The 24,297-nt window shown below is 38.7% G+C and overlaps 1 protein-coding gene across 2 annotated transcripts in view; it reads right to left on the bottom strand.

The window, feature by feature from the left end:
- Positions 1-277: 277 nt before the first annotated feature.
- Positions 278-24,297, bottom strand: part of CPQ (carboxypeptidase Q) — a 453,907-nt gene continuing 429,887 nt past the window's right edge. Inside the window, exon 8 of one of the 2 annotated variants that reach the window (XM_040972619.1) lies at positions 278-751. In XM_040972619.1, coding sequence (XP_040828553.1) covers positions 588-751 — 164 coding nt within the window. In that variant the 3' untranslated portion in view covers positions 278-587. Of the gene's footprint in view, positions 752-17,163; positions 18,139-24,297 lie in introns of those variants that run through there. The other variant, XM_040972620.1, reaches the window with a different exon arrangement.

Genomic DNA, 24,297 nt, shown 5'->3' with positions numbered 1-24,297 from the left:
TAACAAGATAATTGGATTAAACAGACAACAATATGTACTTGATGCTTTTTCCCAAATGAGAATATGCCATCCCTATTAAATCTAAAACTGTCATCTCATTAAAAACTTTTGCAATTACAAAGATGTGTAAATCAGAAAGCCACATATTTCCACACAATTAATTAAGATTTTACTATAATTGTGTGTTTCTTCTACTTCTTCATTCAAAACATAAACCACAAAGCTGGAGTCACTGTATTTAATTTTATGCTTATAAGTGAACATGTAAGAAACCAGAGATCTTTCAAATATTTATTGGTTGTTTACTTTCAAATTAGAAACACAAATTTCAAGAGGTGGTTTAAACAAATGTCTCCACTGTGATCCCTAGCATATATTGATTCTTTCTGGTATCAAAGAGCATTCCTCATCCCAGAAAAAGGGAATTTGAAAGTATCAAGAAAGACGATAATAGGAAGAATGATGAAGGGTTGTGCTTTGCAGATGAATCAGACGAAGCTGTTCTGTGAAGAGAGGTCTCCAGGAGCTGCTGAGTCAGGACTGCTGGCTGGCAGGTGTGAGAGAGCCTTCTTCCTTGCTCTTTCTTGCTAGTTTCTGGGTAGCATGTCTTCCAAGTCAGCCACGACATAGGAGACGACCGCCCAGACAGCAGCAGCAACATTCATTTGCTTTGGATCCATGACAGTCATGGTGTCTCCGTGAGAATGATGGAAGGAGAAATACTTGTATAAGTCATCTTGCAGACTGGCTCCTGCGGGGAAAAGATCACTTAGTGTGGTGTTTGAGACACACTGATGAGTAATTGCACAGACAGAACTCTTACCTGCTCACTTTTGCCTGCCCCTGCGATATTCCTTACAATGCCAAAATGATTACTGTTCCATGAACTCTTGGACATGACATCATTATGATGACTAGAATAGGAGTGGGAGGTTGCAGAAATTCTCAGAAAGCTTTCAATTTGCTGACAAAGAGCTGAGAAAATGTGCCTAATGCCATGTTGGAAGTGGATGAGAAGTTCAAAGCTTCGTGGGGGTAGAAAGCACACATGCTAAAAATGGCATAGTGGGGAGGTAAAAGGGGCCTACATTTAGAAACTATTGCAAACCACTGATAAAACTGCACTGCCTACTTCTGGATTTATGCTGAATCAGAAAGAGTAAACCCTTGTGTGACTGAAATGCGTCCACGTATTCAGAATCTTCTGTGTTATCTGCAAGAGTGCAAAAGTTGAATGTCCCTGGATACAAAAGAAAGTTCAGTACTCCTTTACTCAAGTTTTGCTTTTCATACCACTGACTTCTCACAGTCATGGAATCCCCAACCACCTCCAAGGGCATCAGCAGGATTCTCTACCCCGTTTAAAAGCTTTTTCTCACTTCTCACTTGTTTGAGCTGCCAATCACAGCCTCAGGGAAACTTTACTGTCTCTTAATCTTTCTTGAACTTCTACTAGGCACATGTTGTAGACTCTAGTTGCATTACCCTAGCCTCCAGCTAGTCAGTCTGATTGACTGCTTCATTATTAAATGCACTACATATGCATAAGATTACACAGGATATAAATTTTTGTTAATAAGAGTGATGATAGAAAAAGTGCACATATGTCCAGATTTTGGTGTAAGAAAGATATTTCCAGCAACCAGGAAGGGCAATTTCTGATTTTCTTCTCCCTGTTGTCTACCCTTTCATCCTTCCAAAGGAGCTGTACATCCTTTTCTTTTAGTTTTATAAAATATATCTATGTACAGCTATTCATTGACAGCATGTGAACCAAGTACTGCAGATAAGTATTTGCAACTTGTTTTTTCCACTCAAACATACGCAGGATTTATGTTATATTATCATGTGTGGCTCTAGTATTGCCATTTTTATTGCTGCATTTTATCTCATTGTCATCATTTCTACCCTTTCCTGACAGGAGGCCTTCAGGTTATTTCTGGGTTTCTGTGATGACATGATGCTATCAATCCTGTCTGGAGTCCAAACGCAGAGGTAGAACCTTCAGATTTTAGGCTAGGGGGGTGCTTATCTTTAGGGCAGAATTTAAACGTTTGTTTTCCAGTTTCAGTGTATGAACATTTCCCTTCTTCTTTTTTTTTTTTGTCTTTTTAAAATTTCTAATTAAAAAATCATTTGCCATGATACAGTTTTGTAGGTATAGGGATTCTCCCCTTCACCTCCCTCCCCTTTCTCCTTCCTATTCTGTCTGAAAGGGCTCCACCCTTCTCCCTGGGCGTTGGGGAGCCCCAGTTGTCATCGGGGTATCTGTTGGCTCACGTACGGTGCTGCTGCTTCCCCCTGTCCTACGGTGTCCCCGTGTCCCTCTGCAGGGCCTGTCCTCATCTTTCCCAGGCTTCTCCTCGGTTAATCCTTCTGTGCCTGCTTTAGTGTGTCCTCACCCTATTCCGCCCTCTGGTGCTCTTCTCCCTCTCGAAATAACCTTTGCTAAATTGGTGCATGTGAAATGTTACCTCATTTTGATTTTTAAGATTAATGGGATTGAATATGTGCTCACATATGAAATTTTGTCATTTGTAATTTTCTTTTGTAAAATGCTGTTTCATGCCTTTTTCTGTTTTTTTTTCTTCAATTAATTAGTTTGTTTCTTATTGCTTTGTAGGCGTTCTTTATATATTTTCAAAATTAATATGTTGGTACTTATATATGTATATGTGTATATATATACATATAATTCACCACTTTGTGGCTTGCCTTTTTACTGTATGTGGTATGTGTTTTGTTGAATACATGTTTTTACTTCCAATGTACTCAACTTGTGTTTTTCCTTTATATTTTTTCTTTTTAAAGAACATTAAAAATTTTTTTAATTTGAAATGTAGAATTACAGAGAGAAGGGGAGAGAGAGAAAGAGAGAGATCTTTTATCCATTAGCTCACTTCAGAAGTGGCTGTAATAGCTGGAACTGGGCCAGTTGGAAACCAAGGGATTCCTCGGGTCTTCCAGAGGAAGGGTGCCGGGGCCCAAACCCTTGGGCCATCCCTCCATTGCTTTTCCAGTCACAATGGTGGAGAGCTGGATCAGAAGTAGAGCAGCTGGAACTGAACCTGTGCTCATATGGGATGCTGGTGTCACAGCTTTACCAGCTAGCTATACCACAGTGCCAGACAATTTTATTTTTTATGTCTTGTGTATGAAGAGTCTTCTCACTTTATCATTCTATTACCATAAGAATTGTGTGATGTTCTATTTTAAAAACGTTAACATCTTGCTTTCCGTTTCAACCCATCTAAAATGGGAATTGATTTTTTGAATAGGAAGTGAGATGTGTTTCCATTTTATTTTTCAGCTGTCTTAAAATATTTGTCAACTACTACATGCTCTCTCCCCACTCATTTGCATAATCAGTTCTGCCATATGTTCAGTCTCTGTGTATGTGACTGTTTCGGTGGGCTGATTCTGCTCCTATCTGGCCCTATGGCAACACCAAACTAACATAGTGTCTACTGCTTTCTAATTCTTGGCATAGGAAATCTCATCCTTCTCCTTCAGGAATGTTTTTGATTATCTTAACCATTTGTTGTTGTTTTTTTTTTTTAGACAAATAAGCAAGATGGAGATTGAATCAGAAAAAAAGTTCCTCCCAGAAAAGAAAGTCTTAGGACCAGGTAGCTTCACTGCTGAATTTTACCACATTTTTCAAGAAGAACTAATTTCAACGCTTCTTAAAGTATTCAAAGCAGTTGAAAGGCGGTAATCTTCCCAAACTCCTTCTAAAAAGGTAGCACAACTTTTATTCCAAAGGCAGTAGCAGATAAAACAAAGAGAATCATACATCACTGTCCCTGATGAACATAGATGTAAAAATCCTCAACAAAATATCAGCTAATCAAATCCAAACACATGGGACAGGTGCAGTAGCTTAGTGGCTAAAGTCCTTTTCTTGCATGCACTGGGATCCCATATGGGCATCAGTTCTAATCCTGGCTGCTCCCTTCTAGCTCTCTGCTTGTGGCCTGGGAAAGCAGTCAAGGACAGCCCAGTGCCCTGAGAGTCTGCACCCACGTGGGAGACCCAGAAGAAGCTCCTGGCTCCTGGCTTTGGATCGGCCCAGCCCTGGCAGTTGCAGCCACTTGAGGAGTGAACCAGTGAATGGAAGATCTTCCTATCTGTCTCTGCTTCTCTCTGTAAATCTGACATTCCAATAAAAACAAATAAATCTTTAAAAATATCCAATCACAGATCAGAAAGATCATTCACCTGGGCCAAGTGATATTTTTTCCTGCTATGCAGGGATGGTTCAACATATGAAGTTCAATAAATATGACACATTACATTAACAAATTGAAGAATACAAACCATATGATTTCCTCAGTAGACATCAAGAAAGCATTTGATAAAACATAATATCTTTCATGATAAAAATCTTTGGTGAATTGGGTATGGAAGGATAATTTCTCAGCATCATCAAGGCAATTTATGAAAATTGTACAACCTGCAGTGTATTGAGTATGGAAAAGTTGGAGATCCTCAACCAGACAAGGATGGTAACTTTCAGTATTACTATTCAGTATAGTTCTGGGTGTTTTAGCCAGAGTCATTGGGGAAGAAAAAGAAATCAAAGGCACATGAATCAGAAATGAGAAAGTCAAATTATTACTGTTGGAGGTGACATACTTCTATCTTTGGGAGATCTCATAAGAGAATTTGGCTAAGTGGCAGGATATAAAATCAACACACAAAAATCAAAATACTTTGTATATTCACACAATGCCCTGATCAGAAAGCTTGCAAATCCCATTCACAATATTCTAAGTATCTTGGAATAAATTTAACCAAGGATGTGAAAGATATTTACAATATAAATTTTTATCATTAAATAAATAGAAGACAGAAAAAAATGGAAAAATCTTCCCTGTTCACAGTTTGGAAGAATTAATATCACCAAAATCTCCACACTCTCCAAGGAAATTTATGGATTCAATGCATTTCTAATCAACATACCAACAACATTCTTCTCAGACCTACAAAAGATGATGTTAAAATTCATATGGAAGGGCCCGGTGGTGTGGCCTAGCGGCTAAAGTCCTTGCCTTGAACATGCCGGGATCCCAAATGGGCACCGGTTCTAATCCCGGCAGCTCCACTTCCCATCCAGCTCCCTGCTTGTGGCCTGGGAAGGCAGTCGAAGATGGCCCAATGCTTTGGGACCCTGCACCTGTGTGGGAGACCTGGAGGAGGTTCCTGGCTCCTGGCTCCGGATCGGCACAGCACCGGCCGTTGTGCTCACTTGGGGAGTGAATCATCGGATGGAAGATCTTCTTCTCTATCTCTCCTCCTCTCTGTACATCTGACTTTGTAATAAAAATATATAAATCTTTAAAAAAATCATATAGAAGCAAAAGTGACTCCAAATAGCTTAAAACAATATTAAAAAAACAAAAATAAAGCAAAGGCATTATAATATTAATGTTCAAGACCCACTACAAGACAGTTACAATCAAGACATATTTGTACCTGCACAAAAATATACATGCAGATCATAGAATAATATAGAAACTCCCCACATTAATCCACACATCTATATAACTAATATTTGACAAATGACCCTAAATCAATCCATGGAAAAATGGCAATCTCTTTAGGAAATGGTGCTGAGAAAATTGTATATACATTCGCAGAAGTATGAAACAAAATTTCTACCTTACAATTTTCAACTTTAAATCTATGACCTGATATCATCAAATTATTTGATTAAACCTTTAGGGAAGCATTGCAAGCATTGCAAGACTTGTCAGAAAAGACCTCAGAAACACAAGCAATAAGGATGAACAGAAAATTGGATTATATCAAGCTAAGAAGTTTGTGCACTGCAAATGGAACATCAAAAAAGTGAATAGACAACCAAAGAATGGAAGAATATATTTGCAAATTATGGAACTAACATAAAATTAATATCCAGGATGTATAAAGAGCTGAGGAAACTCAACAACAACCAAAGAAATGTTTCAAAGTTAAGACATGGGTCAAGGACAAGATCAGATAATTTTTAAAGGATGAAATACAACTGGCCAACAGAGACACCCAAAACGCTCAAGATTGCTGGCCACTGGGGAAATGCAAAGAAAGACCAAACTCTGTTTTTTTTTTTTTTCACCTACTCCCAATTATGATTGCTATCTACAAAAATAAAAAAAAACCCACTTATTAGAATATGGGGTAAAAGTACCCTAATTCAGTGGTTGGACTATAAGCCAGTACAATCATTATGAAAGATTTTAGAGAGAGTCTTCAGAGATATAAAAAGAGATCTACCACATGAGCAGCCATAACATTCTTGAGAACTCACCCAAACAAATAAGACCAGTATATGAGAGAGTTATTTGTATCTCTGTGTTTATTACAGGTCAAGTTACGGTATCTAAAATATAGAATCAGCACAGATGTCCATTAACTGATGGAGGAATAAAAAAATGAATAAAGAACTGTTATACATACACACACATATACACACATACATACATCCTATGGAATACTACTCATCTCTAAAGACGGATGAAGACCCTTCTACAGCAATGTGGACATGACTGGAATCCATTATGTTGAGTGTAATAAGCCACTCACAAAGACAAATACCATATGTTTTCTCTGATATGCAATACTAATATTTAATACAAAACTATGTACAGGAATGAAGTAGCTGCTTTGGAATATGGGTTGTAATTTTTAGTCTATGTTCATACTCCAGTAAAACTAGAATTTTCTTATTCAATATTATGATTAGTGCAGATTTAGCATGAGAATATAGAATACATTGAAATTAAGACTTTTCAAAAACTGATAGAAGAGAGAAGAGAGGGAGGGACAGATTTTGAGGGAAAGCAGGAAACTGTGGCCACTTTATTGGAACTGGGCTTATGGAATCTACAAAAGTCTATTGTTTTATACTAACTTTTTTTTTTAAAAAGGACAATTGTGCATTTACATGTTTCTATTTGTCTTCTGTAATGTTCTTATATTTTCCCAGTCTGGTTCTTGAACACCTTTTAATTTTCTTTCCTTGGTAGATTATACTTTGTGATCCTTCCATAAATGACAGAAGTTTTTTAAATTTGCCTTTTCTGTTTGTAACTTTATTATCAAACCATCTATCTGATGTATAAAATACTCTTCCTTTCTGCATTCTTGACTAATATGTGTTGATTTTGTACCTTTTTTTATTGTTTTTTTTGTAGATTTTTCTTTTTCAAAATTGCCCAAGTCTGATGCTTTCTTTATGATAGCAATTTTGAGTAATTATTTATTTTTTCTAGGATTAGATGATTATTCAGTTTTTAGTTTTTGAATTAATGTTGGGATTACATTTTGTCAAGTATTTGTGATTTTTGCCTAATTACTGAAAATAATAAAGTTGTCAGTGATAGCCTGCTTTTGTTTCTGCTGATGTCTCCGCATCTGTAGTGATGTCTTCCTGCTGCTTCCTGATGTTGTTTTCTTCTTTCCCTTTTCAGTCAGGCCAGAACTTCGTCACTTTTACAATCACTTGGAGGAGAAATAATTTTGAATGCTTTCTATTAGTGATATTTTTTAAGTCACTGGTTTGTTCTTAGATTTTGATTTTCGTTCTTCCTTGTCTTTATTTACATTTCCTTTTCTAACTTCTTCAGTTGAATGCTCAGTTTATTAATTTGTAGACTTTTTGTCTCTAGCATAGGCAGTAAGATCTGAATCTTTCCCCTCATATTGCTATAGCTGCATCCCACAAGCTTAAAATAATTATCAGCAACCATTGCACAGATCTATGAGCTACAAGTGACATTAAAATATGTGTATACAGAGTGTCATCATTAAAGACAAATACTGGATGTTCTCCCTTACATGCAGGAGATAAAGCAAACTTATTCTGAACATAAAATGTTGATACTAGGGAAAGAAGTAAGTTGGCGGAACGAAAACCATTTGGATTAAAAAACTTAGGCTGCAGCTCCTGCTGGTGTATGTGAGGCCAAGTGTGTGGTGGGCTGGGATGGCTGGGCCACAGCATTCATGTTTACGTAAGTCACGGGGCTGAAGACAGAGCTGACCTAGCAATTGCAACTACCAGTGTGTGCATAAGCAGATGGGGGTGATGAACTGAGCCAGACGCCATTCTAGCAAGCACACTGAAGAGTCAAATCTGGAATTACTTCAGATGAGATTTCTTTGGGGATTCACCCCAACTGGACCGCTGGTCTCAGAACTCCAACCATGGAGAGAATTGCAGGATCTGTGGACTGATTGTACAGTGCATGTATCAGAACTGGGCTTCCTCAGTGGCTAAGATAGAGCAGTGGGTAGCAGGCCCAGATGCACAAGAGGATATGGCAGTCCACTAGGGATTGCAGAGGACACCTGGTGCCATAGCAGAGGAAGGAGGGCAGAGCAAATTGGTCAACTACCCCAGCCAGATGTTGACAGCAAACAACTGGGTGAATGCAAGCTCCAAGGTGGACTGTCAGCCAGTGACCTTGGAAGGATTTCCTCATCCTTTGATCAGTGAGCTTGACATCATTTTAGAACCATCAAAACTACTCAGGTAGACCTCTCAGAGCATGCTCCACATCAAGGACCCTGGGATGATGCTGGATGGTTGTTCCTCATCCCTGGGTACTGAGGCAGTTGGGAGGCAGTGGCATCTTCCCTTGTTAAACTCCTTCCCCCACATACAGCAGGAAGAAAGGGAAAATTTGGAAAACATGGTCTCACCCACTTTCCCTTATCCTGGACCATTTCCACCCTGATCAATTATGTAAACATCATAAAGAAATACCCATTATCCAAGCTCCCTGCGTTTCCTAGCCCTGCAACATACCGGAAGCCTGTAATTAGCACCATTTGGTGCACAGTTGTGATTTTTTTAAGATTTCACATAAGAGGAAAAAAAATGGAATTTTTTTTCTTGCTCTTCAGTGAAGTCTGGGTTTCTTCTTATTGATTCATATTCTATATAGCCATGGTGCTACTCAATCAGTGCAAGCTATTCAAGTCAACAAAACATAGACAAAGCTCAACTATCAACATTGACAATTGATATCTTCTATGCCTATTGGCAAATATCCTAAACAGTGTATACATTAAGCTGGCAATGTCTATTAAAACCTTTAACTGTGTTTGGGGGCCCTTATCCCAGCAGTAATATTTTTTCTAAAGTAATAAAACCTGCTTTTTGTTAGTCTAATTGCTCAAAATGTTGAGTTTTCACATAGAACATTTCAATGGGTCAGCTGGAGCTGAGATCTACAACTGTTCTGAATGTTCAGTCCAATTCAAGCAGACAAGTATTGTGGCCCTACAACATCAGGCAATGGCTAAAGCAGACACAAAGGTGAAAAAGACAGTCTCTGCTCCCTGCATGCCATGGAAGATAAAATGGAATTGCACTGGATTTGAGAGGCCCCAGTTAAACAGCTCTCAGCCACATCCCCAAACTGACATTTGAGCTGAGCTAAACAACTGAACTTTTAAGTTGAACTTTTGAACTGAGCTGTCAGTACATACCCACCTGGGTGCATGCTGACCTTGTGAACTGGCTGAACTGCAATTTCTGGAATGAAATTCACTAGACTTTGTAGCTGTTTGTAAGGTCAGCCCTCTCCACCCCACCCCTGCCCCCTTGCTCCTTGAAACTACACCCAATCCCTCTCTTGCAAACTTTTGGTACACTAATGACAATTCTTGATAAATATCAAGTGTAATTAACAAATTCTTTGTAACTTAAGCTGTAAAAGCAGCCATCATCATATGAAACCCCAGAATGTATTTTCAAAGCGGCTTACATTTTGTGTCTCAAGGATTGCAATCCCAATAAGTCAAAAACAAATAATTCTTCCTTGTTCTCAGTTGATGTGCATCAGCAGCAGACCAAATGTGAATGTAAGTAAAAATAACATAGTCAAAATACACTATGAGAGCTACAAGGAAAGGGGGAAAAATGCTGGAGTGCATGTTATTGAACAATCATACTGATCCCAAGCCAGATTCCTTGCTGTCTGATAACTAAATGTTTCTTATTATAAACTTCACAATCCTTTGTTATAAATGCTTATTTTTCATATTTTTTGCAATCCCATAGAAGTTCCCTGAAAGTAGAGCCTCTGTTTTGCTCCTCACTCTGTCACCCGTGTCTGTAAAGTAGCAACAAATATGAAACTCCATTTTCTGACTGTAAGAGTGAAACAGCAAATCTTATGAGCAAAATTGGATCGCATATATATATTCCTAAAGGCAGAGTTACAGAGAGAGAAGGAAACACACAGAGTGATGGAGAGAGAGACAGATTTCATTTGCTGGTGCATTCCCCAAATGACTCCAACAGCTGGGGCTGGAAGGTCTGGAGCCAGGAGCCAGGAGTCAGGAGCCAGGAGCCAGGAGCTAGGAGCCAGGAGCCAGGAGCCAGGAGCTTCTTCTTGGTCTCCCATGTGGGCGCAGGGTCACAAGGATTTTGGCCATCTTCTGCTGCTCTCCCAGAACATAAGCAAGAGATGGAATGCAAGTGGAGGAGTTGAGACTTGAACCAGTGCCCATATGGAATGCTGATACACCAAGTGGAGGCTTAGGCTACTTACACCAGTGTGCTGGCCCCCTGCACTAGTCCTAGTAAAACTGAGAGAGAGGATTTAAGGCTGGAGAAAGTGAGAGTTCACACAATTACTGAACCCAGGGAGAACAACTATTGGTGTACTTTGAGCAGTAGGAGAGAGGTTGTTGTCTGCATAAAAGGGCAAGTACTCAGATCATTTTGGCTCATCTCCATAATTTACTTGGTCTCCTCTTGGTCAAATTCTGTCATGAACAAGGGAACATGGATGACTCAGTAATTACCTTACTGAGTTTGCCTCCAGTGGGACAGTGCAGAGTAAAGAAAGGTTAGGAATGATGCAGAGTAGTTAAAAAAAAAAAGAGAGAATATTCAGCACAAGCACTCACAATGTCAACTAACCCATACAGGGCACAGATATTCAGGTGAGTAGTATATATGAAAATTCCACTTGGCTGGATATGTGGGTCAAGTTAGCCTAATGATTGACACTTAAAATTGACAACAACTGACTATTCAAAGCTCTGAATGTGAAGCTGAACATTAGCTGAAGGTAGTTCATCATGGAGGGCCACTGGGCAAGAAGGTGGGGTGACTAGAACTATACCTTATGGGGATGCTCTCGAAAACTGGGGCAGAGGAATTGGGTGAACAGCCACACCAGTGAGGAGATAGCTGGGGAAGAGGTGTTATCCTAGAGAGAGGTGACAAGCATCAAGATGAGATGACATCTCAAGTTTCTGAAATTCTCAGGAAGCTGTGCAGGTGAAGACAACCACAAGTACCAGTAGAAAAGCCAGAAGTCCACTTTAAATTCAAGGGCCTTTTTTTTTAGGCCATAAGTCCATGATTCACTCAGGAGAGACAAATCTGAGTGCTTACTTCTGTGGCAGCTGGCTGCATTCTAACAGAAAATATGATAATTCAAGATTAGTTTAATTTGGTGGGGAACACAAGCTCTTTAAACTCCAGAGAGCTTCAGGTGACTGTTAAATTAATGCAGAAATTAAGGACAGAGTCAAGAAGTTTCAAGAACGGAAATCACAGAAGGCAGATGATGGGTGCACTGGAATTGTGGGGGTAAGGAAACTGTAAAGGACATTTAATTTCAGTAGACAAAATGGGATCTACTTGAGGCTGCTTTCCTCCCTTTCGAAGCTTCTGGAGGACAATGTTCTGTGGTCAATAGAAAAGAGCCTAAGATCCATATTGACCAAATTGAAACAAGAAGTACTTGTGTACTCCTCAGACAGGCTTCCTAAATTCCCTTTATGTCTCAGACTGAAGGAATTCGCCAGCCAGACGGGTGGATGTTTGGCTGTCCTCCCTTGCAACCAGCAACTTAAAGAAGATATTTATTCAGTTTATCTAAGCTCCCATGAACACTCAACAAAACTTCTCCAGAAAATCTGATGTCACCAGTGAGAACGATGACAACCACAGGAGTGTGAGGGTGGGTCCGGTGACTTCCTTTTAGCATCGGCTCTGCAACCCCAAGGAGACATTTTTGTCAGTGAGGGTTACTGATCAGTTAGTGATTCAAAGACTGCACTCGGGGAGGGCCTGCCTCTTGATTTCTCAGCATGCCTGACATGGTAGGGCAATGGTGGGGAAATGTTAACTATTCCTAGAAATACATTGATGGGACCTTTGGACAGCTTCATGAGCTCTGAACAGGCAACTGAATGGAGAACCCACACGCTCTGAGAGCTGGTGAAAGGAGCCTGCTCAGAGCCTGCTCAGCCTGAGAAACAGACGACAGTGGTCCTGGGGCAGTTTTCTGCTGGGAAATTATTTCCAAGGGTGGTTTGTATTTATGGATGGAGATGCTTCTTTTTTAGAATGTTGGCCAAGGAGAAGCAGGAGCTATGCAAGGAGAAATAGCTAAGAGAATACGGAGTTTGGAGACAGACTGGCCCGAGTTAAAAAATGAAACTCCTCTATTGAATAACTGGATGACTGTGAAAGAATCATGTCAGGACAGTTCAACTTTAGTTTTCTCAACAGTGAAATGTGGCCAATGACATTGCCTTGCAAGATCTTGTGAGGAGGAGTAGAAATTCAATCAATTATTATAGCGGTCATATATCTATCAGGATGGCCTAATGATCAATTCAACACAAATTGGAGGACTTAAAACTGTAACTTTAATAAACTCTAAGTCCTTATTTTGATTCTTCAAGATGAAAGAGTTGGATCATGGCATATATTAAATATAACTCCACCTTGACTGTACTTTGCATTTTTTCACCACCCCTCCTCCTCTTTCAGCCTCTTCTTCCTTATTTTCATGAGGCTTTTATTTATTTATTTATTTATTTATTTTGGTCGGGGAGTGGGAGCAAACACTCATCTTACAGAAAATGTTTTCCAGCTGGGTGCTGAGAGAAGCCTCTGCAGTGAATACAGTAACAAGTACCCAAGCTGCCCTGTACTGTTCACAGTGTATTTCAGTTTTCATAGGGAGATGTCACTGCACAAGATATTGGAATAAGACTGAATACCCGCTAATTCTTGAAGAGACCGTCAGGGAAAGACACAGAGATTCTCCGAGCCCTTCCCTTACTGCATACTGATCTTCATCCACATGTAATCAGTGGGTTTTCATGTGTACAAGTAAGCAATTTGTGTTCCAAGAAGTTTGTGAAAGACATGTGAAAGCTTTGAAAGTTTAAATTCAACTCTGTAATTTTAGTGTGTACATTAGCTGCTGCTGTGGTGTTGAATGAAGGGTGCAGTCACAGGCAAGCAGCTGTGGAAAATCCATTTCTCCTTTATAAACAGATCGTCAACAGTCTGGGGTAGGCAATTTAATTGCAATGGAATGTATTACAGACATTCCCCTGATCATAATAATTATGGGGTTAGAGAAGAATGTTATAGTCTCAAACTACTCCTTGTAAGAAAATGTAGTCTCCCTAGAATCCATAAAATGCTAAAAATACATTTTAAATTTAATTAAAATTATTATTTCTTTCAGCAACATTATCAAAAGAAAAAAATAAACCTGCCTTATTACCAAAACGATTAGAAACTCAATTCATGAAATTAATTCCAGACATCTAATCTCCTTTTCAAGGGGGAAGTTTAATCCTTACTAAATCTTGTTGAAAATTAGAATCAGGAGCAGCTAATTAATAGCTTTCTAACCCATAGTGCCCCGACGGAGAATGCAACTCACAAGAGGGGAGGAAAAGGGGAGAAGACACAGGATGGCAAAGGAAAGATTTCCATTTAAATCTCCATGTAAAGTATTCTTAGTTTAAAACTCCTAACTCTAACAAGAATCTTCAACCTTTTCATTTTAACGTGTGATACTAAGCCCATGGACTTTTGATCTTTGTAAAGCTTCGACCAGCTGCCAGGATAATGTTCACCACACATGTCAATGTAAACACACAGAGCACTAGAACTTTGATAACGGGTGTTATTTGCACAGTGTTGAAGCATGGTCTGGCTGGATCAAGGCTAGTCAATCAGTGCTTCATGAAGACAGCCCTGTAGGTTTCCCCATAGGGAGGAATAGCAGGAAAACCAGTACTTGCTGGGTGTTTCTTGTGGATGGAGGGCTTTGGGGAGAGCATTTCATTTAATTGCTCTGGTAACCCCATGGGGAGTGATTATTACACATCATTCACAAATGGAAAAGATGAAGCACGCAGGCTAAAGTCAGAGTGGGGGTGGCAGAGGCAGGATTCCAATTAGGTGTCTCTGACCTGAAACCTATCCTTTGTAATCTTCTCTGCTGTATCCCAGGAAATTCCCCCCCGCCCCATGGGACACTGCATGACTCACTCTACTTGTGGGTCCCCACTCTCTTTTCTCCCTCAAAATGAGGAGGTGGGAGTTTGGGTTGGAGGTATCCTGGGATCATTTCAGCAGATGAAGGGCAGGCCCCAAGGCTGCTGCTCTGACCGGCCATCCCTCCTGGCCCTCAACCATTGTCCCTGAAAGCCCGCCTCATTACTGATTACCTCCCTTACCCTGCTGCTGTTCTCTTCTTTCCCTCGGTACTTTCTACTGCTCTAAACAATGCTGTTCGTAGGCTGCTTGGCTATTTGTCCCCCAGAATCTAAGCTCTGTAACAGCGGGAGCTTTATCATTGGCACTCCGTTTCTCTAGGCCTGGTGCAAAGCAGATGCTCAGCAGATACATAGTAAATCACTTAGTGTGTGGGAGAATGAATAATTAAACATTTAATAGGACAAAAGCAGATTATCATTATTTGTCTCTTTTTCTTTTGCTATAGACACTTTTGGAAAGTTAAGTCCTATTTTCTGGAGTTCTGTGCTCAGCTTCTGTCTTGGAAATAAGTGGATGCTCCTTAACAAAATCCTGTATTTAATATAAACCGAGGTTCAGCCCTTTGTGTAGTGCCACGATGTGCTTAGATTTTTGCCACTATTTCTCCACGAGGCAGAAGGGCAGGCAGCAACATCTTTACCATCAGGTACCAAGTCCTTTAAAGATTATTTAGGAGTTTTTTCTGTGGTCTCACTGCTTACTATTGAAGAACAATCCTAGATGTAGTGAAGTCATATTCATGTTAATTTACGGATTTCCAGAAGGGAGAAAAATGATTTTTGTCTTATAGGACAGATAATCCCAAAGGTTACAGTTAAGACATTTTCCAGTTGCTTCTCTAGCCCCCAAAGTATTTTAATCTAATGTTTTGATTGCACTGTTTAAACATAGTTTATCAAATGTCATTTCAATTGGCTTTAACATCTTATTGATTTCGTCATTACTTAGAGAATTGGATAAAATCTGCAATACATGTTCAATTTCTATTTGCATGTGAAAGTCACAATTTTACCTTTTGGAAAATTTTACTCTACTACTGCCCCATCCACAAGCTTTAAAAGTATAATGACATTTTTTATGTTCCTTTGCAAAACTTAAGTGAATTGCAGTCATCACCTATGATTTTATCTCCCTCAGCCCCTCATTCCCACTTCCCACTAAGTGGCAAGCAAAAACAATGGAATTAGACAGGTTGGACAAGTTACCTGTGCGTTTTGAACCCACTTTCGTGAACTTAGACAATTTGGAAAGGTTGACTGGCAAGCACACTGCAGACTTGCTTGGGTGACAGGGAGCTGAAGCCTGTAATTTATCAGCCATTTTTAAATGTTGGAGGCCAGAGAAGTCACAAGGGCACACATATAAATATCTGACCAGTGATTTTCTCTTCATTTATGATTTATAAAAATCCAAAACTCATATATATGCATTTAGTTGCATAATTTATTGAAAAAAAAAAGAGGTCCTGGTTTTTGTTGGAGGAAGCCTTGACTTATCAATAATTCACAGTCCTTGAAAAGATAATGATTGTGGACAAGGAGAGGGATTATTTTATCTGCTTAAGGAAACTTTTGATAAAAACTACACAGACTGTGTGTAAAAATAATGAACTGCTATGGGAATGAAGAGAGTGTTTTGCTATTAATCGTATCTGAATACATCTATGACAAAGATCAGAAGCAGCCTGTATTTCTTTACCTGAAGGTCCACTGGACTATTGATATTTTCTTGGATTTGGAACCAAGAAAGGTCTTGAGAACCTGTAACTAACCCTCTAAGCTAATCTCCCATGAAACAGGGCAGGCTAACATTGTCCTTTTAAAGGACTTTAGCATAAATGCACAGTGGCTAAATTGCACTGGGAGAAATGAAATTATTTTGGTAAGATGGATTAGTAATTTTCAGGATGATATCAGAGGGCTGCTAAGTTCTGCACAAAGTATCTTTTGGGGCTGTGATTTGTTACAGAACCATGGGTAGGATGGTCCATCAGTCTGAACCACATTTTCATTTCTGCATACACTTCATTACACTGTGGCAGGAGTCACAAGAAGCTATACCACACAATATGGACAAACATATAGTAGAATGTTTCACTGTTTAGCAATACTATATGAAAAGATGTTTGTTTTTTTTTTAAACAATCAGAAAAGTTCAATTAAAACAGTGGATGTTTAAATCCTAGTGGATAATACACTTCCTGTTGAGAAAAATCAGAAGTGTCATGTGAATTGATGGGTGTGTGTGGGGGGGAAGCTCAGTTTACCCGAAGAAAACTGATCTGTATAACAGTGTCTCCTGATTACTTCCTGTTTTCTGTATTTGCTTATTGTCAGATAGGGTGGGTTTACCTAAAACAAGTATATCTATGCTTCTTCTGTAAGGTAGTTGATTCCAAATACCTAACTCAAGTTTTTTGGTTATTCCCTACAAAATACTAGATAACTCCCAAATCAACAAGGAGGACAAAAACAATGGTGAAAAAATCCTTGCTTCAAACCCTAATTCTTGAAAAATGGAAATGGAAAAGTTAGAGGTTGGCAGTGGGAGCACATGGGTGAATGTTACCTGAGTTATTTTAATATGCTTTTGGCTTTCATTTTAATCATGTAAATAAACCCTTTCTTTTTTGGTCTTTTGGTACCTTCCAAACTGGTAGAAAAATCCAACTCCTATACACTCCTATACAACTCCTATAATTAACTAACTTACAATGGGATGTAGGATTTTTTTGTAATATCAAACCTTTTAAAAATCATTAAGCCATGAGGGAATAGATGACCTCAACATGAAAAGCTTTGTGAATTCCAGAACAAAGAAAAACAACTGTATAAGAAGGAGCTTTGGAAATGAATGTGTGTTTAACGCAAATGCATTTCACTTCAAGTAGAAGGTTGGGTTCAAGGAGCAACCATTAAATGCCAATGCCCATGAAAAGCTCCCAGCCTACAGTAGTCCATTTATAGGCGCCACAAAGAAGAGATGCAAATTCAGTGTTTAAATGTAGCTCAATTCTCAAAGCTATTTACGGTTGACCCTCATTAATGTAATTTTTTAGGACAATCCTGGTAATGAAGAAACAGTGATTATTCTCAGTAGCCACCCAAATTATAATTATAGTACATTTGATTAAATGCTTCTGTGGCGAGATAAACTGCAATTTACACATTTTTGTGTGTTCTTTTTTTAAAAAAGAGGAAGGCTGATGATAAAAGATGATAATGGCTGCTTTGTGGGGTAACATGCCATTAGCTGCTCTGTCACTCATCTTCAAACTGCAGAATGATAGGGTAAGGTAAATGGGGCTTGAGATTTGCTGCTGCAGACCCTGAAAAAGTTTCTAGTGTATAACTTATAAATAAGTGATTCTAGTAGTTCTGCTGGTTTTTCTTGTAAGTCATTTTCCCCTTAAGTCTTTGACAAGAGGTAGATGGGAAAGTGTGCTGTCCTTCCCTAATTAAACTGCAAAGATGGCCTCATTAGCGAGGACATGGAATATGAAGCATGACTTATTTTCTGTTCAATTTCATGTGGCTGAGAAATGATCTTCAAGTTATGGGAGACTGGTTCAGTGTGTATTCATATAAGGCAAGGCAGCCATCTGCAGATCTCTTCACACATGACTTGCACATAAGCATGAGGGGATCAATCCGTTCAAAGTGACATCTGTTGAAGTACCACGTAGAGCCAAGCGCCTTCCTGAACCCTGGAGACAGGACGATGGACTTCATTTATTGCCAAGTACCTGCTCTCACACAGCTTCCAGTCTAATGGCAAACACCTCTGAAGAAGTGAGCCTGACCAGGAAATAAAAGGGAAAATATAAAAAAGTTCAAGACTATACAGATGGAAATTAGAGAAGAAGCAGCAAAAACAGTCATTTTCCCTAGGAGGGCTGATTTTAATGGAGCAGAAGTGTACAGGGGTGTAGTAGTGGATAGCCTGAGCTTTTTCTCCGTGGACACGGTGTGCATATTGGGAAAGGGCACTCCTGGATCATCTTTGGAAAAAATGACACATGATTTAATGATGAAAACAAGTTAGAAAATCAGAACCTCTACTATAACAGAAATTTGCTAAACACTACGAGCCATGGCCCGTACTAAACACTTACATGAGTATTCAATCCTCGTAGTGGCTTCATAATTATTGTTACCCTCATGTCACAGATGGATGCATGGCAGAATGTAGACATTTTGCCTTGTGCTGAATTCAAGCACCTTTCTCATGTGGATGAAGGCTACAGGGGTGGGAGGTCCTGGCTGCTGAGTAGGCAGAGAAGGCAGTTCCAAGAGGGTACCATTTGCAGAAGACCATGACCACACTACCACCCACCTTTCCTATCCCAGGAGCTTCTAACATGAACCTGTGCTTTTTGAAAATCCCTGTTATTGATTTCATGTCGGACTTACACATTTACCAAATTATACACTTCATTTGCTTCTAATTCAATTCCACATACTGGGTAACAGACATCTAACCCACTCTGCTGATCTTAATGCAGATCTTATTCTACCCGTGGTCTATGAATTTCCACAATGGCTACTCTCTCTACTGGCATTTAGAATCATTGTTCTCTACAAAGAAAACCCCAATCCTCTCTGAATTTTTTTTTTTCCCATAAAAATCAGGCCTGGGGGAGAACTTCTTTAGCCTAGCCAATATCTAACATTTGAATCATTTAATTAAAATTAAATAAAAAAAATCAATGCTTCATATTCCATGTATTCCATTATGAGCTCTTCCTAGTAGACTAATCAGTGAACATCCCTAATATATGGTTGTCCAGTTGTCTCTTGAACACCTCTATGGACAGGAAACTCAGTACTTTCCACATGCTAATTTCTGTCCAGGAAATGCATTCATTCAATATTAACTGTATTTGTAGGAAGTGTGGACAGAAAAGTTCTAAGCAAAATACTATGATAATTGCAATCAAGCCTTCGCTTGCAAGGAAGCCCAGACTGGGGTGCTAGGACGCACCCACCAAGATCTAGAAGATGAGACCTAAAGTTCTGTAAGAGCTCAGGAGACAGAGAGGTCAGTTCCAACTGTGATTCCCAAGTAGATTAAGTCAACCAATGCTAATGTCTCATTCTCTGATTAACTAATGGAAAGAGAAAGTAGCAACAAGTGCTAACATCACTTTTTATTATTAGCAAAAATATTGTTAATTTTTTTATTAATTACAATGCATTATGTGACACAGTTTCATAGGCTCTGGGAGAGCAAGCAAATGAGCGAGTGAGACAGAGATTCTATTCACTGGCTTGCAACCCAAATGCCCAAAATATTCAGGTGTGGAACAGACTAAAGCCAGAAGCTTGAAATTCAATTTGGGTTTCCCATGTCATGGCATGGACCCAAGTATAGAGCCACTTGCCACCTCCAGGGTGCAGGATTGGACCCAGGAACTCCAACATTGGATGTGGACATCTTAGGCAGCTTCCTGACACTTGGATCAAATGCAAGCTCTGTTTTTTTCTTTTTGTGTATAATTTGCACATGATAAAATATATCCATTTTAAGTGTAACTTTGAAGCACGTTTTGACAAATGCACACACCTGTTTGGCTAGCATATTGTTTAACATATGTTGACTTTTAACAGATTAAAGCAATCATCAGTTTCTAAGATAAATCCCATCTGGACATAATATATTATCCTTTACTAAGAATTGATTTGCTAATATTTTGTTCAAGATTTTTGTGTTTGTATCGTGAAAGATGCTGATCTGTATTTTTCTTAGTCTGGTTTTAGAATTGGTGTCGTTTTGATCATACAAAATGAGTTGGAAAGGATTTACGTCTTCCTCTGTTTTTTCCCAAAATTTGTATAATAGGGTTATTTATCCTTTAGATGTCTGATAGCATTGGCTAGGGAACCACAGAGGTTGAGTTTTCTGTGAGCAGGAGTGCCTACTTATGAGTTCAACTATTTAAGACAGAGGACTATTTGAGACTTTTTTCCTATTATTTTCTGGAGCCAGTATCACTAACTTACATCTTTTAAAGAGTTTCTAGCACCTAAGTTGTCAAATTTATTGCTATATGTTTGCTTATTCATGATCCCTTAATGTTTTTTAATGATATGTCATGATGTCATGTTTTACAACTGAAATTGGAAATTTATACCTTCTTTTTTGTGATCAGCTAGTAGTTTATCAGTTTTATAGATTCTTTCCCATTCACTCAGATTTAAAATTAATTTATTCCCCCGTTGTTTATTATTTTCTATTACTTGATTTCCAGTCTTTCTGATTTTTTTTCCTTCTTTATTTCTTCTTGTTAGCATTTAATGTGGAAACTAGATAACTATTTTAAAACTTTCATCCTTTTAATACAAAAATTTAAACTATACATTTCCATCTAAGTACTGCTTTAGTTTCAGCTTATACATTGTGATGTGTTTTTATTAGCAAGATGGTTCAAATAATTTCTGATTTCCTTTTCATTTTTTTTGACACCAGTTTATTTTGAAATGTGCTAATTTCTAAATATTTGTGAGTTTTGGTATCTCAATGCCTTGAAAATCTTTACATAATTCTACGTTGGTTAACAAATACTCAGTCATGATTTTGACTCTTTCAGATTTACTGAGATCACTTTTTTGACCCAACACGTGGTTCATCATTATGACTGGGTCTGTACCCTCCAAACGGATATTTATAAAGCTGCCGTTGAACGCAGTCCTCCCTGTCAGTCAGGTTGGTTGATAGGACTTTTTGACTCTCTCATTCTTTAAATTTTTTTCTCCATGTACTTTAAACGTGTAAAACTTGTTGTATCTCTTTTTCTAACCATTTACTTCTTTTTCTTAAATTCTGTCTTTGGTTTGGCACTTAAAGTGCATTTATAAAAATCATATAATTGCATCTTTCTTGTTTTAGATTTTGCTTCTTTATCTCTTTCCTGAGGGATTACTTTATTCATTTATGTTTAATGTTACTAATGTTGTGTTTGAGGTAACATCCCCACCTTGATGCTTGTTTTGTGTTTTTTGGCTCTGACCCTTTCTTCCCTTCATTTTATATATTATTAAAATTCTATATTATTCTCCTTATGGTTTACTAGTGATATTTTAAGCGACGGATCTAGCAATCACTACATTTTCATTCAGTATTTTTATTAGCTACTATGAACTTAATATTTAAAACATTCTATAAGGGTATATTTTTATTTCTTCTCTTTGCCCTTTAAATGGTTGATGTTATACATTTATCTCCTCATATTTATAAACCATGCACATATAATTTTTTCTTTTAAGCAGAAAAAAATCTTATTAGACTTGCCCAATTTATCAATGTACAACCCATTTTTTTCATATCTTAGTTTCCAGCTGATGTCGTTGTATTTTCACTTGATAAGCATCCTTTAAGTTTCTTGTAGTACAGACCTTCTCATAAATAATTCATTTGCTAACTTCAAAAAAACACAATTTGCTTATTTTCCTTGAAAGAATTGAGCAGGTCCAAACCTGGGAGTCAGGAGTTTCTTCCAGGTCTCCTATGTGGCTGCAGGGACGAAGGACCTGGGCCATCCTTGATCTCTTTCCCAGACCTCTAGCAGGGAGCTGGATGAGAAGTGGAATAGCTGGGAGAGGGATTATGCCCATGGGATGCAGGTGCCTCAGGTAGAGGAAGTCTCCTGCTGCAACATGCCCGTATTTTTGCCTAAAACATTTTTAAGTTTGCCGTCTTTTTTGAAGACTCTTTCTTGGCTGACTACAGAGTTCTAGTCTGACAGGTTTTCATGTGAGCACCGTGACAATGTCAGTCACTGTCTTCTACATGACATTATATTTCCTCACACAAAGATAGTGATTATTTTTACTTGTTCCTTTTAATGCACTGTGTTAACTTCTCTCAAAAGCTTTTAAGGTATTTGTTGTTTCTTTCAGCAAGTTGATAATGATTTTTATGTTCTTTATATTATTTGGATTTATTGAGCTTTCTGGATATTGAGTTCATAGTTTTTATTATAGTTGAAAAACTTCTGGTCATTAAATTTCTTAATACATACATTTTTTTTTCTGTTACAATCCTGCTAACTTCTGGGACCCCATTTACACCTGTGTTAGATTGTGTGATGTCCTATAGGTTATTTAAACTCTTCATTTTATTAGTTTTTTTTTTCGCTTTAATTCTGTCTACAGTTTGAATTATTTCTATTACAAATTTTCAAGTTCACTAAGTTCACTCTTCTTAATTTCACATTTGTACATTTTCGGTTGTAGAACTGTAATATACTGAGGCCTGGTGTGGTAGCTTAGTGCTTGAAATCCACGCCTTGCATGTGCCGGCATCCCATATGGGTGCTGGTTCTAATCCCGGCAGCTCCACTTTCCCATCCAGCTCCCTGCTTGTGACCTGGGAAAGCAGTTGAGGACGGCCCAAAGCCTAGGGACCCTGCACCCATGTGGGAGACCTGGAAGAGGCTCTGGGCTCCCAGCTCCAGGGCCTGGTTTCAGATCGGCACAGCTGCAGTCATTGCAGCCACCTGGGGGAGTAAATCATTGGATGGAAGATCTTCCTGTTTCTCCTCTTCTCTGTATATCTGACTTGCAATAAAAATTAATAAGTCTTAAAAAAACACAAAAGAATTGTATTAGGCTCTTAAATTTCTCTTCTTATTATGTTTACTTTGTTTTAATTAAAGTGCTTTATTTTTAAAGGTAATGTGTTTTCTGGTCATCTTTTTCTCAACAGTTTCCTCCTTACTGGCACGTTGTTGTAGAAAACAGTTGTTTCCCATGAAATAGACTCTGATCTCTGCCTCTACATCTTTGTGAGCCCACTGAGTGTAAGCTTGGGTTTCCCTTCTCTGTGCATGGCCTGAAAAGTGGCTCCTGGCAGAACACCAGGGCAACCACGGTGGTCATCTTTTGTTTCTTTAATTTCGGGGATCAAAGTCCTTCCTATTCCTGCTGTCCAATGCATAAAATTAGTTGTCTGACGTATCTTACCCAGTCTTCCCTCCCCTTGTTTTTGGTGACAAATCCAATATCACTTTCTCCCTTAGGGCCTGAGGCAGAAATGCTTATTAGCTTCTAAAGGCCATATGCTGCCCTTGCTCCTATGTGTTAGCCCCTGAAAGCTGTTTACTTGTTATATGGCAGTGTGGCTAACAGCACACATTATAAAACAGGCCTTGCTGAGTTTGGATCCTGACTCTGCTTTAGCTGTGGCATGGGACAGGATATTTTACTTCTTTGCGCTTTCATGTCTCCATATATAGCATAGGATGGGTAATAAATGGACCTTCCTTTTAGGTTTGCATTTCAGTAAGCAAAGGAGCTACAATTCTGCTTAGCACATGACTGTTCTCAAAATGATAGTGATAGTTAATATCGTTACTACTAGTCATCAAAAGTTCAAAGCTTATTGTTTGACCCTTAACTTTTTTATTTGAAAATTGATGAGCATGATCAGAGCAAGTTAGCCAATGAATCATGTAACACCATTTAACTGTTAAAGAGTCCTGTACCTCATCTCTTCCAGACAGTTGAAAAGTACCAAGTTACATTAGGCTCCCAGCATTTGAACAAGAGACTGTGATGAAAGCCACATCTTAAAACCTAAGGAGATTATAGGTGTGCCCTGCTTTTTATATTTCTGTGTAGGTTAGCAATGAAGAAGCATGTGCACACTGAGTTCCTAACAATGAGCTTTTATAGTGATGACACCTCAATAAAGGAACTCTGCAGTGAATCACCAGGTAGAGCGAAGAATGAGCTTATAAAGAAAATTGTTACCTACTAATTTGCCTGTATCATAAATGTTGAGTTCAATATGTGAGGGTCTGTCCATGGGTTGTTGCACCTGCTCCAATGTTACTTTCAAAGACCCAGTGTGGTCTCCCCACGTGGCTGCCTTTAGTCACATGAATAGCTGCTCCTTTGCAGATCCTTCAGAGAGGATCCTTGAGGAGGCTCCTGGGATACAGCAAGTCCCAGTAT

Source organism: Ochotona curzoniae, unplaced genomic scaffold, assembly GCF_017591425.1.
Source record: "Ochotona curzoniae isolate NIBS_2020 unplaced genomic scaffold, NIBS_Ocur_1.0 contig_2318, whole genome shotgun sequence".
In the NCBI taxonomy this organism is placed as follows: domain Eukaryota; kingdom Metazoa; phylum Chordata; class Mammalia; order Lagomorpha; family Ochotonidae; genus Ochotona; species Ochotona curzoniae.
Note: the sequence above shows the minus strand (reverse complement) of the source record. Positions and strands in the feature narration are given on the sequence as shown.